General features: G+C 26.2%; 1 protein-coding gene across 2 annotated transcripts; it reads right to left on the bottom strand.

Annotated features, from left to right (window-relative positions):
- Positions 1–2,926: 2,926 nt before the first annotated feature.
- Positions 2,927–19,145, bottom strand: LOC132934804 (calcium permeable stress-gated cation channel 1). Of its 2 annotated transcripts, XM_061001167.1 has the most exons (16): positions 18,274–19,145; positions 14,549–14,704; positions 14,404–14,486; positions 14,193–14,333; positions 13,916–14,107; positions 13,016–13,201; positions 12,848–12,928; positions 12,508–12,685; positions 10,713–10,927; positions 8,032–8,179; positions 7,743–7,936; positions 6,989–7,177; positions 6,114–6,250; positions 5,764–6,044; positions 5,388–5,685; positions 2,927–5,322 (listed from the first exon to the last, which is right to left on the bottom strand). In XM_061001167.1, the coding sequence occupies exons 2-15, from the start codon at positions 14,687–14,689 to the stop codon at positions 5,392–5,394; spliced, it is 2,460 nt and encodes an 819-aa protein (XP_060857150.1). In that variant the 5' UTR covers positions 14,690–14,704; positions 18,274–19,145; the 3' UTR covers positions 2,927–5,322; positions 5,388–5,391. The 2 variants fall into 2 exon arrangements, with proteins under 2 accessions (XP_060857150.1, XP_060857149.1); XM_061001166.1 differs by having other exon boundaries at positions 2,928–5,685; positions 18,274–19,143.
- Between the last annotated feature and the right edge of the window lie 510 nt (positions 19,146–19,655).

The raw sequence follows: 19,655 nt of genomic DNA, 5'->3' as shown, positions 1-19,655 counted from the left end.
GTGGAGCCTTGTTTTAAATTTTCAATCCTTAGCCATAAAAGTTAAACATTTTATACATTTTTAACTACAAAATAATTAATAAATTATAAATTTGATAAATGTTGTCAAAATTTGAACTTTAAAAGCTTATAAAAAAAAATTGCGCCAATGTATTTTTAATATTTTTCAACTGCTATTGGAACGATATATCAGGAGCCTTATATTAAATTTTCACGCTTTTTTACCCAACAAATAAAATTTTATTGATATTTATAGAAAAAAAAAACTAAAAAAATTGAAAACTGCCAAAGTCCGTAAACAGCTCAAAAAGAGTCAAAATATTTTCAAAATTTTATGGTGTTAGAAAATGCTAATATAAATATTCAGTGAAATTTTCAAGTATCTAGAGTCATTTGTTTTTTAATTACAATAAAATAAGAAAATTGTTACATGAGAAATCGAGTGAATATCAAATGTTGTAAAAATATAAATTTCAGACGCTCATAAAAATTTAATTTAAGTTTCTTGTAGACATTTTTTTTTTGATAAAGGTAGACAAACTTATGAGTAATCTTATATTAAATTTTCAAATCTTAGATTTAAAAAGAAAAATTTTATGAATTCTCAACTCAAAATAATTTGCTAATTTTCGTGATTTTTCAGTATTTTGTCAAAATTTGAACTTTAAATGCTTATAAATAAAAACTGTGACTAAGTATTTTTAATTTTTTTCATCTGCCTTTGAAACAATAACCTAGGAGCCTTCTTTTAAATTTTCAAGCTTTTTAACCCAACAGGTAAAATTGTATTGATATTTATAGAAAAAAAAAACTAAAAAAATTGAAAACTGACAATGTCCGTAAACAGCTAAAAAAGAATCAAAATATTTTCAAAATGTTATGGTATATGGAAAATGAAAATACTAACATTTAGTAAAATTGTCATGTATCAACATATATCTGTTTTTGAATAACAAAACCGCTACATAAGAAATCGAGTAAATATCCAATTTTGTAAAAATATGAACCTCAAATGCTCATAAAAATTTAATTTGAATTGCTTATAGACATTTTTTTTGATAATGGTAGACAAATTTATGAATAATCTTGTATTACATTTTCAAAACTTAGATTAAAAAAGAAAAATTTTTATGAATTTCAACTCAAAATAATTTGCCAATTTTCGTGATTTTTCCATGTTTTGTCAAGATTTGAACTTTAAATGCTTATAAAAAAAACTGTGACTAAGAATGTTACAATAAGTAGGCGCCTTGTATTAAAATTTCAATCATTTTCCCTCAACAAAAAAGTTTTATTGACATTCATAGAAAAAAAGACTAAAAATGTTCCTAAACAGTTCAAAACAAATCAAAATATTTTGAAAAATTTATCTTGTATAGATAATGCAAATAGTGAAACTTTCATATATTAATTCATTTGTTTTAGACTAACCTAACCAAAATCGATTTTGTCGAAAACAGATTTTGTTTAAAAATTCCCGTTTTTCCTTAATTTTTATGTTGTTTTTCCCGTTTCTAATAAAAACTATCGGTAATTTTGACCTCCCAAATGCACCAACCAATTAAATTCACTTTCCTATCGAACAAGATTCTGTTGAAGAAAATTGAAGCATCTTTACTGCCCTAAACCGCGATGACAGACACAAAAAAAAACACACATCATTGTAAAATCAATACATTTATCTTTCCACTCAGAATCTAAAAATATTTACACTATGAAAAAATTAAAAAAATTGTTAAAAATTTTATTTCCATTTACTCCACCTACAATTTTTTAATTTCTTTTAAAATGTTTTATTATTTTCAATATTTATGGATTTTTGTGTTAATTGTAATTTAGTTTTGTAAGACTGTACATTTTTAGTAGATAAATAAGTGGAAAAAAATCTGAAAATTCTTGATGAAAAATGTAAACGAGATGGCTATCTAAATATTGGCATTCACATTAGATAACTTGAATTTGAATATTTCCAAAATAATATTTGTACACTTGTTTTATAGAAAATGTAATAAATCCATAACTTTGTTGACATATGTTTTATTAAAAAACAATTACAGTTTAACTATAATGCAACGATATGTTAATAAATATCAGAGTAGTTTAAATATCAGAGAACTATAATTATTTTCCTATTAATATTATTATAACTTTTTTAAAAATAAAATAAAATGTATACATAAATTATTCATATGTCTGCGTGTGTGGTTATGAGTGGTGGGTTAAAAAAATATATAAAGGCGGAAATATATTAAATGGTGAGGAGCACTGATGAACCTTGCTACGGCTCTGGTTAGTATACATTAGAATTGGGACCTTTTTGCTCATATTATGCAGATGCCCATATTAACCGGTGCCCACATTAGGCAATATCCACTGTAGTAGATATTATATTTACGCTGTAACTATAAGTACAATTTTGATATTGATATTATTTACTAAACTTTTTTAAGTACCCACCTATTTTATATAAATATAATAATTATTATACATATACTATTGCAATGTATTACATATGTTGTCAATAAATGCCAAATTACAACTAACCTATCTAATCTTTTTCAATCTTAGTTATTAAATTACAAATTAATAAACAAGGATGATACAAACTAATTTTACTTTATTATGCATTATGCATCTATTTACTTGAACAAGTATTTTACATGATTTATAACTATAGCTACATTGATTACTCGTTAAAATGTATTATTTCTCAATTTAAGTATTCAATCAATTAAACTTTTTATTTGTAATCTTTATAAGCTATAAATTATTTGAATTTGTCTGAATATATATTGTAATATAATTATATTGAATATCATTATTGATAGATGAACATATAATTATTTACTTCAACATAATTTAAATTTTACGTAAATATAACAGTCTATAATAAATAATGTATTAATTTGTCAATATACATTCAATAAGTAGTAGTAGTCAGTAGTGTTTAGGTAAATATTTAAAATGCTGCCATAATGGGGCCGATTTAAGAATGCAAGCATAGGTTTCTTAGTTATAATCTTTATTATTGAAACTAACAAAGCTAAATGAAACAAACTGCCATATTATATTAGTTATGTTACACACTTTTGGACACCAACAGAAACAACACAAATTCTTCTGACATAGTCTGCAAATAAAGGTCGATATAATGAGCAATGATACTGTGGCAATGAGCTGATTACTAATTTAAAAATATTTTTTGAACATTTCAATAAACAAAATAAACATTAGTTTTATATATTATATATATATATTTTAAATTTAAATGCTTCACATAATTAAATTAATATATTTTTATTCAAGAGATTCTAAAAACAATAACAAGACACAAAAAATAACTATTTTATGCATAAAAAATAAGCTGGAAAATTGACAGTAAAAAAAAAAATTATAAATATACTCGAATACACATTTTGTTTTTATATATATAAATAATATACAATAAGAAGTATCCAATTGTGGATAATATTTTGATTAAATGTTATTGTTTAAAGTAAATATACATGTATAATGTTATTTAAGTATGATAATAATTTTCGCTCAGTTTGAAATCAAAACAATATGGGACAGTGCAGAAATTATATAATTCCAATTATAAGCTATGATATATAAATATATTGCAGGTGTCAAAAAACGTTTAATCAAAACAGTAATAAGTACAAATATAAAGTTTTTAATACAAAAAAAAATAGTTAATAGCTTTCTCTACATAATTTTAATAATATATTTTTTTAGACTAGAAACACACTATACAATTATATATTATTGTTTAAGGATATAAAAATGTGTAAAATTTCAATATATTTTTTTTATTAATACTATAAGCCTTTGTAAAAAGTTTATCACATACAATTGTGGTGTTAGTATAATTATAGTATTAAATCATATACTATTATAAGTACATTATTAAAATATTTTTTTTTTTTACAAATTTGAAAAACAATATTGCTTACAATTATGAGCCAATATGAGTTGTAATAAAGTAATAAGTTACAAAACAATAATAAAAGGTAAGTTCAATGAACACATATTAATTTTAAATACATAAAAGAAATTACTATCAATTAATAATTAAACTCTTGGGGGTTTTATTTTGTTAAACTATTTAAAACTAACATGGAAAATGGAAACTAGGTAAAATTCTCATGTTAAGTACATAACAACACATTGAAGGTCAATAATAACTTAAAAGCTTTCACAGAGATCAGTTTAATTGTACAATTATTAATCAATATGGTTTGTATAAGATAGTAAACCACACAAAATAAATATAATTTTATTGCACATTGTTTATCATTGCTATTTTTCAATGCCAGTCATGCCAGTTTTAATTGTGCATCGTTTTTATAGACTACAATGATCGATTTATAAAAATAATAATTTTCAATTTATCAATTGGTTAAGTATATTTCCATTAGATAATTTAAATTAATACTTATAATAAAGAATACTTATTTTCATTTTAGAAAACATTTTAAATTATAGGTTTTAAATTTACTTCCTTCAGAGAAATAAGAAAATATTATCATTATTGTGTTCATGCAAAAATAGAAGACTTTATTATACTTAAGTGAATTATTTAACATTTAGTAGCAGTACATACTTAAAGTACACTGCATGTAGTGTATACATAGACATAATTTTTAAGTTATTATTTTGTGGTGTTTTACTACATGAATGAAGTAGTTTATAATGTACTATATTAAATGAAGAGTATGTATGTTCTACACATATTTAATTGAAAATAATATTCTTTCATTTTAAGTTATTTTTATACAAAACACAATGTTGATGAAAAAAGGAAAATATATGTATATTTTATAAATATATAAAGAATAATTATGACTGATAATGGTCTGATCAAGAGTAAAATTATTTCTTTAAATTATAAATTTTAAAGATCTTTTATAAGCATATACAAAAAAATGTTTAATATATTAACTATTGTTTCAGTGATATTATATCAAATATTATTTTTATACAACATCAAAAATTATTATATGTACATAACATCTTGATAATGAAAATATGTTTATGACCTTAACAATTTACTCTAATTTGCTAAAATTTTTATTTTTTTTCTGATTTTATATAAATATATTGAAGTTAGAACTGTGTTCACCAATAAATTTCCAATAACAATTGCGTGCAAATATGATAGTCAAGAGGTAATTAATTTTATGAAAATATGGTGATTTATGTTTTAGAAAATATTTTATAGTAATGTCAGTAATATCAGCATATACAATTTTCAATAACAATATAACTAGTTATCTATAATGTGAAATAAGAAAACAAAAAGTAAAAACGGAACATGTTTCTGCAAAATAAGTATAGATATGTATTAATTTTGTTACTATAAAAATTAGAATCACAGCTTCCTACCTTATTATACAGGAACTGTTTGATTATAATCATAATTCTGGTATAGTTGATCACAGTGATTTTGAGATTCTATAATTACTTTAGTCTGTGGATGATAATCTAATCTATCATCATTATGTCTCATCTCGATTTCCAAATCATCCAATGTTGTACCAGAATCGTTTGGTGTCAACGTAATTAGAGAATTTGCTGCTGTATGTGGCAAAGGTTGGCGTAATACTTCAGGGACATAGTCATAACCATGTGAATGATCACGTCTTCTTGCTGGACTTGGTTGAACTGTACGTGGATTTCTAACCTTTAAGGTTAAAACGTAAATATTTATTATATAATTTTAATGATGACATTATATTCTAGATTCATGAAATTAACTTACTTGATAAAGTATAGGACTCCATGCGGTACAATTTCGGAAGAAACATTGAGATAATGTAAATGTTAATGTTATTACAAGTCCAACCAAGGCAAATAAAGTAATATCGTGGAGTCCATGACGCAACATTGACAGTGAAGTAAAACTTACTTGTAAAAGTACTATTGAAACCATAACACAATTTATAGCTGTACTATGTATGCGTTTACTAATTTTTGATTTGCCGTAAGCAAAATATATGTTATAACGATCAACAAAATGTTTAGTAACCATATACAAAAGACCTAAAACCAATAACAAACAATTTTTAATTATATAACATGTATCATAAACATGATTTAAATAATGCTTACCAAAGGGTGTTATAAGAGGACAGGAAAGACTATAAACTGTCACAATTGAAAATATAATTAGCATCCAAGCATACTGTACACCAAATGGAAATTCCCAAAGAATTAATCTTCTAGCACTAGCAGATTCTGCTTTTGATCTAAAAATTATTTTATTAAGTTATAAGAAAATTATTATAAAGTAATGATAATCAAATATTGGAACCATTAATTAATCAAATTCATTGTAGTTGTCAAGAAAATAAAGATTATTTATTTAATCACAGTATTAACCATTTATAATAATAGTGACATTTTGAGTTTAATTACCTATTTTCATTTATGACAATATAACAAGATTATATTCTTTAAAATTAACATTTATAATTAATAAAAGTATAGGAAAATTATAAAATAAATTCAAGATTAATACCAAATACATTTACACAACAATATTTAGATACACAATTAGCTGCTAAGTCCAGTTTTAGATTTTAATATTAAGTGACAAATATATTTATTTAATTCAATATTTATAAAATCAAGCCTCATCTCATTCCGTGATCATTGTATAACAAGTCTGGTGACAGGCCAATCTTGTCCTTGCTACAAAGCTAGTATCTTAGAAAATAAATACTTAATTTAAAAAAATTCTAGCAAGCAAGTTTTTTTTTTTTTTTAATTATCATCTATAAACTAATAATAAAACGTTCTATAGAATTAAATTAATTATCAAAATAGTTTATTTTAGATACAGCCTTAGACCATTATTGTTAACTCAGACCTTTTACTTAGTAATCACTGGCTAATTAATTCACCATAACAATGGAAAACAGTTTAATAGAGATTGTTTATATTATTTAAATTTTACTTAAACTTTTACTGAATATTTCACATACCTTGATAATGATAATCGAAGAGCATACATAAAAAGTTCTGGAAATCGTATTAGTTCTAAGCTTGTTCCAATAAGAGCAGACGTAACGACATAATTCACAAAAAATGCTCCTTTATCAGGCAAAAACACACATTGCCAACGATAAGTCTCAATACCAGCTTGAAATGCGAACATTAGGAATGCTTGGGCACTAAAAATACATAAACATTTAAATTGGATAATAACAACGTTAGGTTTTCAATGCACTTTGCATTGTTTTCCAAAGCTGGCTATGAAATGCTTGTTTTATAATGTGTATTTTTGAATAGGAATAAGAAGTTTTTATTTTGTAATTTTTTAGAGCAATTTAGGATTTTTGGAGTTATTGAATGCAAAATTTGAATTTGAAATTTGTTAAGATTTTTACATGCTTTTAAAAGTTTTTTATATACATTTAACAAACCATAACTATATACAGATAAATAAATATAATATGATCTAAACCTATAAAGAATTAAAATGTTTCGGATTGAAGAAATCGAAAACGATCAATTATGGCTGTTAGACTTTTTTACAATCCTTTAAAATGTATATTGACATGTATACCAAATATTTTTATTTATATCAAAATTATTAAAAATAATAATAATTTTAGTGCATTATTCAGAATTTGTAGGGCATATAAGCATTTTTGGGTATTTTCAGGGCTTTAAGACCCCAGCCCTAATTATAATTATTATTAATAATGTACTTTACATTTACATTTAATAACTAACCTTGTTAATCCCAAAGATGGGAGTATCAAACACATGAAAAGAAGAAAAACAAATGTTTTTCGCATAATGGAATGGTTTCTTTTGGATCTTGTCCAATGACTAAGCCACTGATCAGACCTTATAACTAATACCGGTAATAATGCAGCTGCAGTCCACAACAATAATGTAGGCATAAATTCTGATAAGATAGGACTCTATAAAAAATTAAAAATTAAAAAATAATTAATTTGTTATAATCATACTATAAATTATTGTTTTATACAATGAGCAAAATTTAATATCAACTTACAGCTTTTTCAATTTCTCTAAGTTTAAGAGTGTCCATAACGTTCAAAACAATCACAGGAGTAGTCAAAAAAAATAAAATTATCACTAAAAATGAATTTGTTAATACAATTTTACAGTATCGATTGTGAGATGGTTCAGTCAAATTTTCCCTAGAACAAACAACAACAATTAATTATTTTAAAACATAAATTGATTGTATATAGAAATAATATATTTATAGATAGAGATTAATAATAAACTCAAAATATCTTTTCAAATGATAAACCATTTAATAATTATATTAATAAATTATTATCTGAAATAACACAAAAAAATATTTAATTCTGTTTTGGCATTTCAAAATATTTAGTACAATTATAGTATTATAAGTACATAAGTAAAATATTTTTTTTTTTTTACAAATTTTTGAAAAACAATATTGCTTACAATTATGAGCCCATGTGAGTTTTAATAAAGTAATGGTTACATAACAATAATACAATTTCAATGACCACAAATTAACTGTAAATACTTGCATAAAAGGAATAACTATCAATTATTTAAATTATTTATTATTCTTGGGGGGGTTTTATTTTGTTAAAATATTTAAAACTAACACAGACAATGTAAACTAGGTATAATTATCATGTTAAGTACATAACAACACATTGAAGGTCAATAATAACTTAAAAGCTTTCACAGAGATCAGTTTAATTGTACAATTATTAATCAATGTGGTTTGTATAAAATAGTAAACCACACAAAATAAATATCATTGTATTGCACGTTGTTTATCATTGCTATATTTCAATTGCCATCATGCCAGTTTTAATTGTGCGCCGTTTTTATTGACTACAATGAACCATTTATAAAAATAATAATTTTCAATTTATCAATTGGTTAAGTATATTTTCATTAGATAATTTAAATTAATACTTATAATAAAGAATACTTATTTTCATTTTAGAATACATTTTAAATTATAGGTTTTAAATTTACTTCCTTCAGAGAAATAAGAAAATATTATCATTATTGTGTTCATGCAAAAAAATAGAAGGCTTTATTATATTTAAGTGGATTATTCAACATTTAGTAGCAGTACATACTTAAAGTACACTGCATGTAGTGTATACATGGACATAATTTTTAAGTTATTATCTTGTGGTGTTATAATACATGAATGAATTAGTTTATAATGTACTATATTAAATGAAAAGTATGTATATACTACACATATTTTATTGAAAAAATATTCTTTCATTTTGTTATTTTTATACAAAACACAATGTTGATGAAAAAAAAAGGAAAATATTAGTATACATTTCAAAATGTATTATTAGATTCTGAGCGAAACAATGAATGTATCAATTTTACAACTGTTTTTTTTTTTTTAATTTAGTTTTTAAATATTTGTGTCTGTTATCACAGTTTGGGGCAGTAACACACTGCTTCCATTTTCTTCAACAGTATCTTGTTAGATGGGCAATTGAATCTAGTTGGTGCATTCGGTAGGTCAACATTTAAAATTCCTAACAGTTTTGAAAATCACCGGGAAGAACAACAAAAAAATTAAGGAAAAACAGGAAGTTTTTTGACAAATTTTGGTTTTTGGTATAAAACTATAACAATTTTGACAAATGACAGTGTATAAATGAAGTTTTCACTGGTTGTTCATTTAGCATTTTATATTCACAATATAATTTTCAACATATATTGATTTGTTTTGAACTGTTGAGGGGGATTCTCAGTTTTCTTTTCTATGAATGTCAATAAAATTGTATTTGTGGGATAAATAAGCTAGAGAAATTAATAGAAGGCTCCTAATATAATGTTTCAAAGAGAGATGAAAAATATTAAAAATTCATAGCCACATTTTTTTTTTTATAATCATTTAAAGTTCAAATATTGACAAAATACATAAAAATCACGAAAATGTGCAAATTATTATGAGTTGGAATTAAATTTTTATTAGTGTTTGAAATTCAAATTTTTACAACATTTGATATTCACTCGATATCTCATGTAACAATTTTCTTATTTTGTTGTAATTAAAAAAACGAATGACTGTAGACACTTGAAATTTATATCATGTTTATTTTATCAATTCCTATACTTTATAATATTTTGAAAATATTTTGACTTGTGTAAAGATATTATCAATTTTCTATTATTTAGTATTTTTTTTCTATGAATGTCAATTCAATTTGATTTTTTGGGTTAAAAAGCTCGAACATTTAATACAAGGTCCTGATATATTGCTACTTTTTCAGTCGATAGATATATAAAATACATATGGACAATTTGTTTTTATAAGCATTTAAAATGTAAAAGTTATTTCGTAGTTCAACATTTATAAATAGGGTATAATATATAAATTAGTTTATTCACAATAATATCATTAAATATACTAAGTAATATAATAGGCTGATTGACCGTTTTTGCTTAGAATCGTTTTTCTTATACAATGATATTATATTAAATATAATGATATAATATAATGATATTATTGAATTCAAATTTAACACCATCCATTACAGTAACCCACTTGTAACCTACTGCACAGATCAAAGCGACACCCACTTGCCCACCTTTCTTTAATTTAAATTGATAAATCCTTATTAATTTTGTTTAAAAATGTATTATTTATGGATATATTATTTAATATGTTAACTATTAAAAGTGCATATTAATAATATCAATTACCAAAAAATATCATCTGGTGGAGGAGCAAAAGTGACTCTCCAACGATAAGGCTGAAGTAGACCAGCCACAGAACTGGTAGGTGGATTATGACGACCACATTTGGATAATTTGTAAACGTGGTCTTGATGAATGAGTCTAGCTGTATGAATTGTTGTCATAGTTACAAAAGCTATACCTAGAGGTCTCTTTAGAGCGGATTCTTTTTCTGCTTCTAACTAAAAACAATAATAATAAAAAAAAGTAAATTTAATAAATAAGATTATGTTCTTTGTTAAGAATATATAGTTCTATAAATTTACAGACAAACACAAATATTAAAATATGAGCAACATTAACAAAGCAATGATAATCAACAATTTTCTTAAAATATACTTGATTAATAATGTCATTATTTCAAGAGTGCATCTGATTATCGAAACTGAGTTTTGTATAAAATAAAAATTTTAAATTATCATATTCAATATTCATGAAAATAACCTCATCTTATTCCGTGATCATTGTAAAATGATTCTGGTCACAGGCTGGCCAATCTTGTCCTTGCGCACAATGCCAGTATCTTATACAAAAAACACTTAATTGCATAAAAGTCTGGCAAGCAAGTTTTTTTTTTTATTATTATCATCTATAGATTCATACTAAAAAATTCTATAGAACTAAATGAATCATCTAAATAAACTATTTTATATACAGCCGCCTTAGACCATTATCAACAACTCAGACCTTTTACTTAGTAATCACTGGATAGTTTACATGATATCAAATATACATTATATTCACCATTAAATTGGGTAATGCTAATTTATATTTTGTATTATATCAACTAAAAATTAGGTATCACCAATTTATAGACCAATGATGAAACGATATTCCTTAAATAAATTCAAACTAACATTCGTGCAATATGTGATCAATCACAAAAATTAGAATTAACCACGTATGTTACTTTAATCACTGGATTGGGCTATACAATTTATAATTCAGCTAAACAATAATTCTTTAACTGTTGAATGTTGAAAATATTTTAAGGCTGTTGAAATGGCCCATGTTGAATTTAAACAATATTAAATTTCCATCGGGAGTGTGACTGTGTGTAGTAATGATGGATCATTAGAGATCATTTCCTGAACACTTTATGTTATTAAAGATAAACTAAATCTAAGATCCTTGGAAATCTATAGTGAACATACACACAGTCACGCAACACTATATTTTGCGATTAAAAAAATTTTAACTCCTGTGGCTATAAAAGCCCCAAAAATTGAAAGATAAATTCACCCAATACCGAAAGCCTGATTTTAATTTTAATAACATAATTCCTTAATCTCAATTCTTATTTTTAGGTTTTGTAGGAAATTGATTTTTGATTTGTTGTATTGATTAATTAGTACAGCATTACATTTATTTATTTATTTATTTATTATTTTTTTTTAATGCACTTTAACTGTAATTAACTGTAAATTATTTTTTACAAAACAGACAAATAATTAAATAATTAATGTTAGAGTCATATCGATTCGTCAATATTCATTATGTTCGTGTTTTCAGTAAGAATACTTGTTGTGTGTAGATTGTGTATTGGGAATCAAAAAGGAATTGTTCAAATCATATTATGTAAAATTAAATAAAAAACAGTCGTTATTAATATGCCATGATTCTCATAGGTATTAAGCAATTATATAGATATTTTCAACAACTATTTTGCAAATTATAAAACACATATTTTTAAATATGGTTACTCTATTAATATCTAATAGTGTACTAAATATAATATAATTATAAATTTCTTACTACTTACTTCTGCTTTTAGCCGAGCTTCTTCTTGAGAATAATAATCAATAGCATCTAAATTATTAGAGCTACAGAAACCACAACAAATACAAATATAACCACAAACATGGGGTTGCACTGTAAGACGTTCGCCTACAGTTTTTAAGTGATTTTCACAATATTGTTTTGCTTGAACTGCAGCATTTCTATTCATATAAAAAAAATGATTATTAATTTAATAATAAATTAAACTTTATAAAATTTTAACTATTTATATATAATGTGAAGTTATATTTTAGCAAACTAGTAAGTTCAATATAATTAGACTCATAAATAGTAATTACTTGACTATTTATATAATAATGTACCTGTCTCTATCTAATTCATTAGCTTTGTTGACATCATAAGCAAGCTGAATATTTTCTACTTCACATTCAGGATATGCCTCTCTAAAAATTAAATGTACATAAACGGATACTTAATATTTAACCGTTTGCATTAATATTGGAAAAACGAATAATAATAAAAATACTGACTTAAAATGTCGATCCATATCATTTATGTCAGAATTTCGTCTGGGAATATTTGTAATCATCAACGTACGCGACCAACAATCACCATTTTCTTCTAATTTAAGATTTACAGAAAACCTTCTCATTATGCAAATAGTTAATGGAAAGTATAACATGGCTATAGTCACATGTACCCACAGCCAAGGTGAACTAGAAATTAAAAGTTTTTAAATTACATATACTAAAAAAACATATTAAACTTAACACTAAACCAGATAAGGGCACTAAAAATTTAAGGATAGATTTAAAGACCGATGTTGACTATACTCTAATTCATAATAAGAATGCCCACTTTCACCCATGCATACTGAGCTGCCCGAACAGTTGGACCCCCTCAAACAATGCCAGGTGCTCTGTGATTGGTCACCAATTGTCGGCAACCAATGTTCCTCCTCGTTTTCAATGGCCTTTAATTTAACCTAAGTGGGTGTACAAGTCATATACGTATGAGTGTTCGCTGTTCAACACGGCCATATGTGAGCATGCATTAGTGTTTTATCCCACCATACAAGCATGAATGTACATACATATGTTGCAATATAGACTAATGCCGGATTGCACAAAACATTTAATGAATCAATAGTGAGCTAATGGTCCCATAAACAAGATTTAGTGGCCCGTGATTGGTTCATTAAATTTTTGGTGAACCATTAAATGTAATAAATTGTTTATGCAACCCAGCATAAATCAATCATAAAGACCAAACCCACATTTTGAGGCTCGTTGTTTGAGTTATTCACGATTTCCAACAAACACATATAAATGCTCATGAAACAACATGCAAACGGCGAACACAAATACTGACATCTGTACATATCTCAAGTAATCCAACCAGAGATTGTAAATACTAATAGTAAAACTTACTCAGGATGTAGATTGCTAACAGTAGTATGTCCAAATGATCTTTCATCACCTTCTAAATCACCAGCAAAATTGATTGGTAGTACTACGCCTAATGAAACTGCAGTGATTATAGCCATTAAAACCATTATGTGCCTTTGGAATGATAAATATTGAACAGCATCGTAACCACATTTCCGTAAAATTTTTTCATCTCTAAAAATTATAAAATATAAATAGGTATAGCAAGTATTCACCTCATAAAAAAAAATCTAGAACTATTTTAAAAACGTTGTATTACCTTAGCTGTATAATTGTTAAAAACCAGGAAAATAAGCCCCTATCAACAGGCATTGAGTTGTCTAATGTAGTTGTAGAATTACCATCTTCAATGTTACTCTCTGAATTTTCATCAGTTGTACCATAAAATATACGAGACCACCTAAACAAATTATTATTGAAAATACTATAAAATATGAATATATAAAAAATGTTTTTTTATTAAATCTTACTTTTCATAATCTTTATTGACTAATGCTAAACGCCCATAATCCCATGCCCTTTTCCTCATGAATGCAAAAAATAAAACTAAGAGCTGAAACATTTTAACTTGTAATTCATATTATAGGTAGTATTTTTATAAATATCTATACTTACAACACACCCTAATGCATTGAGTAAAAGAGTTTCAGGTATTCCTTCATAAGCTGTAATAAGAAGTCTATTTCTTGTCCGATTATAATAATTACATTTATCTTTAGCTGGACCATTGAATTCATGAAATATATTATTATCCATTTTCAGTTAGTATTCCTATTGCAATACATCAAAAACGGTTAAAAATTATACAAACCAAATTAGGTAGGTATATAAGCAATTTAATTTTCATCAAAACTATACTAAAAATATAAATTCAAGTGACAAAATAAGATATGTACTTATATAAAAAAAACAAAATAACTGATTGTGTCAAGAAAGAATTGAGCAATGAACTGGTAATATGAGTAATGAGTATAAATTACAGATTAGATCAGGAATTAGATATAATTCATATAATTATGTAAATACAGCTTAAGATAAGAATAAGCATTATACATTCTTTAATAAATTAAATAATTAAAATGATAGGTATTAAGAAAATAATGAACTTAGATTCAACTAAATAGTTAAACTTAATAAACTATCTAATTAGGAATTGGACAATTAAATACTGATGTAGTCATGTATAGTAATTATTATTCTAATTTAATTAGAATAACATTTACATTAACATTTAGTTCATATTTAAGTTAATTTACCTATCACAATATAGTTGTAAATAATTGTAAATTAACAGTAAGATAAATTAATATATATTTGTATGATCATAATAAGAGCAACAATAAAAGTAACACCAACTATGAGTAATAATTTATGATAATAAATAACTATTCTTAAGATGAATCATGAAATGTAATCTATAGATTAATATTAATATTTGCTTTTATTTAATATGAACAGTTGCAAAATTGACATTTTATAAGTAGTATTGTAAAGCATTAAAAATTAGTTGGCGACCTATTAATTTGTTTTATTGGATAGATTATGTCATCTCAAATAAAACACACATAATAAAGACTATTTTTTAACAAAATAATATTCAAAATGTAAAAATTATTTTTTATAAAATCTATACTATTTAATAGCATATTGCAACCTTTTACTTATTATATTACACACTACAATAATAGATATATTATGACACCTAACTAGTATAGGGTTCCAAGATTAAACTTTAAGTTTTCATATAGTTAGAAGCATTAATTTTCTTTATCAAGTTGTTTTAACATTTTAAATAAATCACTTTAAACTAATTTAGTCACTTTAAATCCTATTTTTAAATTGTTTTTCAAAACCATAATCATTTTAAATGAATATACATATATTACATATGCTACATTTATTTGTTAAGAATAATGTCTGTAGAAATACCTAATTATCTTCATTATCTCATACGGTTGACTATACCTACATACAACACAAAAAATACTAGAATTACATAATACCTATAATTTACATTTTAAAATACTGTATAATATATACGCACTAAAATAATATTGTAGGGACTATATTTAAAACTTAATTAGGTAGGTAATATTTTAGATAAGAAAGTGTTAACTTTTAAAAGGAAAAATATAATAAATATATTTTTCATTTTAGTCTTTCTGTCCCATAAGTTGTAAAAATAATTAAATCCATAGGAAAAGGTTACTTGATATCAATATTGACTATTAGAAGATGTAACTTTTACACCAAACTAGTAAAAATATTAAACATATTATACCAATTACCTACATTATATTACACAGTGCTCGAAATGGACCGGAACGCCGTTACAGTCCGTAATAAAAACTTTGCGTCCGTTCCGATTGGTGAAAATTAAAATTTAAGAGTTCCAGTTTGTAAAAATCGACAGTATCACAATCTTGAGAATTAAAATTATAAAATTTCCTTTCGATAAAATATAATTTTTGGTTTTGGGTTTTTGGTGGAACTCTAAAACAAATGACCGTAGGTACATGAAATTTTGACTGAATATTAGCATTTTCTATACACCATAACATTTTGACTTATTTTGAGCTGTTTACAGACATTTTCAGTTTCCATTTTTCTATAAATATCAATAAAATTGTATTTCTGGGTAAAAAAGCGTGAAAATTTAATGCGAGGCTCCTGATATATCATTACAATAGCAGTTGAAAAATATTAAAAATACATTGGCACAATTTTTTTTTATAAGTATTTCAAGTTCAAATTTTGCCAAAATTTATCAAATTTAAAATGTAATAATTATTTTGTAGTTAAAAATTTATAAAATGTTCAACTTTTATAGCTAAGGATTGAAAATTTAAGACAAGGTTCCTCGTAAATAGGTTATATATAAATTACTTTATTCACAATAATATCATCAAATATACTTGATAATGTCATAGGCTGACTGAACGTTTTCGTCTAGAATCATTTTTCTTATACAATGATATTATATCATTGAATTCAAATTTAACACCATCCATTATAGTGACCCACTTGTAACCTACTGTACAGCAGAGCGACATCCACTTACCCATTTTTTTAAGCTTAAAATTACTCATATTATTTGTATCTATTTAACTAATTATATTGTATTGTAAAGTAAACACAAATTAAAATAATTAAAATAATATTATAATCCTCATATTAATTTTATGAGCGTTCTGGTTCGTAAAATTTTCCATTTCGAACACTGATATTACATAATAAATATATACATAATGCTATAAATATTGTTGGAAGTCATTTTCAAGAAAAGTAATTATTTTCAAAAATTGTTTACAAAACTTTATCAACTTATAGATACGTAATTAAGTAAATTAGGAACAAGCTACCTATTCAGTTAAAAATTTAATTAAAAAAATATTGACAGTTTTTTTAAATAGTTCAAAATCATATACTTAACTATAAAGGTAATACATATTACAAAAAATCCATATTTAGAAAAATAAATAATTTATAACTAATTAAATGTTAATAGAAGGGACCAACCTACAGACATATTTTCAAAATCAAATTAATTAATGGAGGTATTAAGGAAACTTAAAAATAAGTACTAAAAACAATATTAGTTGTATTCTTCATTTGATGTCCTTACCTACATAAACATAAGTATATTTACCAGACACTCAATTCACCAAATAAAAACCAACAGGCCACTGTCTAATCACTTATCAAATTGTTAAATATTTACCAGAAAAAGTCATTTTATTTCCAACCTTTAACTTCTCCACATTCCGCACTAATAGAAACATTCTATAATCTTAATTCTAAACCTACGAATCTTACGCGACTCTATTCTTATCGTCTCGCCGGTTTCTTACCCTCCATTTCAAGTCTTAAAAGCCTCCATTTCAAAATAACACTAAAAAGAATCAATTCAGTTTATAAATTGAAAAAAATCCAAAAAATTAATTTCCTTCAGGACCCCTTATTTTTTATAATCCAATCGAATTCAAACAAACAGTATTTTTCAGTACGCTGTGAAGATGAAATGTCCCATATCTATTAGATACTTCTTAAAAGCAGGTGTTTCGCGGGATATCAGTTAAACTCCAGCTTTATTCAACACAGATATTAAATGTCCGATATTCCCCACTCAGATAATACCAATTTGGATACCTTTGCTGATGATCGCTGGCATTACCTCAAATGTATTCCAACTCCTCACACTCAGGTCCCATTACCATTTAATAAGTTCCATTGTAAACTGTCAATGAATCAAGCCGAAGTTGCTCACAACGAGAACCACCTTGCCTAGGCCTGTTACAACTAGGCACTATACCTAACTAGCCCGCTCGCTGGGTACTTACTTCGTCGAACAGCTGTGTGGTGCCAGTGGGTCGGATTCAGTTCAGTCCATCGTGCTTGAAAACGTATTGTATTTTATCGGCGGTGGAACAGCAGTCATAGCGTGAAAGAAAATATCGACGAGATGAAAAATAAGTGTCTTACGGTACCTATACACAGCGGTCGACCGACGCGGTGTCGTATCTCCGACGAATTGATTAATTTACGATATTAACTGCTGTCGGTGCTCGATAGGCGATATTCTGGCGGCGGCGGCGGAAAACGAAATAAAAAAAAAAATCAACGACGGAGGACGGAACAATGATTGATGATGTTATCTTTTTTTTTATCTACGCATAATAATTACCAACAATCATAATAATAATTCCATCTCGATACGTTAATAACAATAACAACACGCTCGGCCGGTAGGAGCGGTAGGAGGTGTCGAGTCCGGACGGCAAACATCCTAGTCGTCCAGCGAATTTCGATTCATCTCAAAACCATCGGAGAAACAAAAAAAAATGCTTTTTTATCGATTCACGACCTACCAGCTCGCTACCTACGACGTACGCGCGGTTAAACACCTACACGGCTTACCTAACACACCTATACGACAGTTGTACTGCCGTAGTTGGTCACTAAGTGCCGTAAGCGGTAAGCCCTTATCGATTTCGAGCTCAGAAGCGATTAAAGCGGACGCTACGGCTGGCGGGTAGTGGGTTCGGCGTTTTCGCGTCACTTCCCAGTTCCCACCGTCCGCCTACCACTGCGTTGGTGGCGGTGCGTCGTTCGGTGGGAGGCGCTTGCGTTGTGTACAACGATAACCATAGATCTTATACCTATGATCCACAGATTTCTTTATAGTACAGTGTTGTAGACGTTGTAGTATAATCTTACTACACTACTGTGTGCTATGATCCCGGCGTGATAAATAATATAGTTTGTCATGGATTCTGGTATAAGATTTTTGGTGGTTAGAGATTTTATAAAATAAATTACTACTTTTGTACAGTACTAACTACGATTACGTTATTACCACGGTTGTAGTATACCGTATGTCCGTATATATCAGTATATACAGTATACAGCTGGTTACACAACTCCTATCATGTTATCACTGCTTACACATGGGCCATTCATCATTATGTCTTACGATAAGGCACAGAACAATGCAAGTAGAACTATATTGTAGTACAAGTAGTAATGACGTGGTGAGCCCTAGCAGGCAAACTTTTGTAAAGACTATGGTTGCTTAATGGTTCAACAAATATCACACAAGGAGCGCTCAGTAGTTCTCCGTTCTTATGATAATGCAATGAGGGACGAGGGTACATATATTTCATGGAGAAGTGCAACCACTACATCTACAGTTGTTGTGGTTATCACAGTCACTGATACGCAG

The sequence above is a fragment of the Metopolophium dirhodum genome, chromosome 1 (genome assembly GCF_019925205.1).
Source record: "Metopolophium dirhodum isolate CAU chromosome 1, ASM1992520v1, whole genome shotgun sequence".
Classification (NCBI taxonomy): domain Eukaryota; kingdom Metazoa; phylum Arthropoda; class Insecta; order Hemiptera; family Aphididae; genus Metopolophium; species Metopolophium dirhodum.
Note: the sequence above shows the minus strand (reverse complement) of the source record. Positions and strands in the feature narration are given on the sequence as shown.

Excerpts from the sequence above, each read along its gene's own strand:
- LOC132934804 (XM_061001167.1), bottom strand. The coding sequence starts at position 14,689 with ATGGATAATAATATATTTCATGAATTCAATGGTCCAGCTAAAGATAAA. Across the intron at positions 12,929-13,015 it reads GATATGGATCGACATTTTAA|AGAGGCATATCCTGAATGTG; the intron begins GTCAGTATTTTT and ends TTTAATTTTTAG. Across the intron at positions 7,937-8,031 it reads TTAGAGAAATTGAAAAAGCT|AGTCCTATCTTATCAGAATT; the intron begins GTAAGTTGATAT and ends AATTTTTTATAG.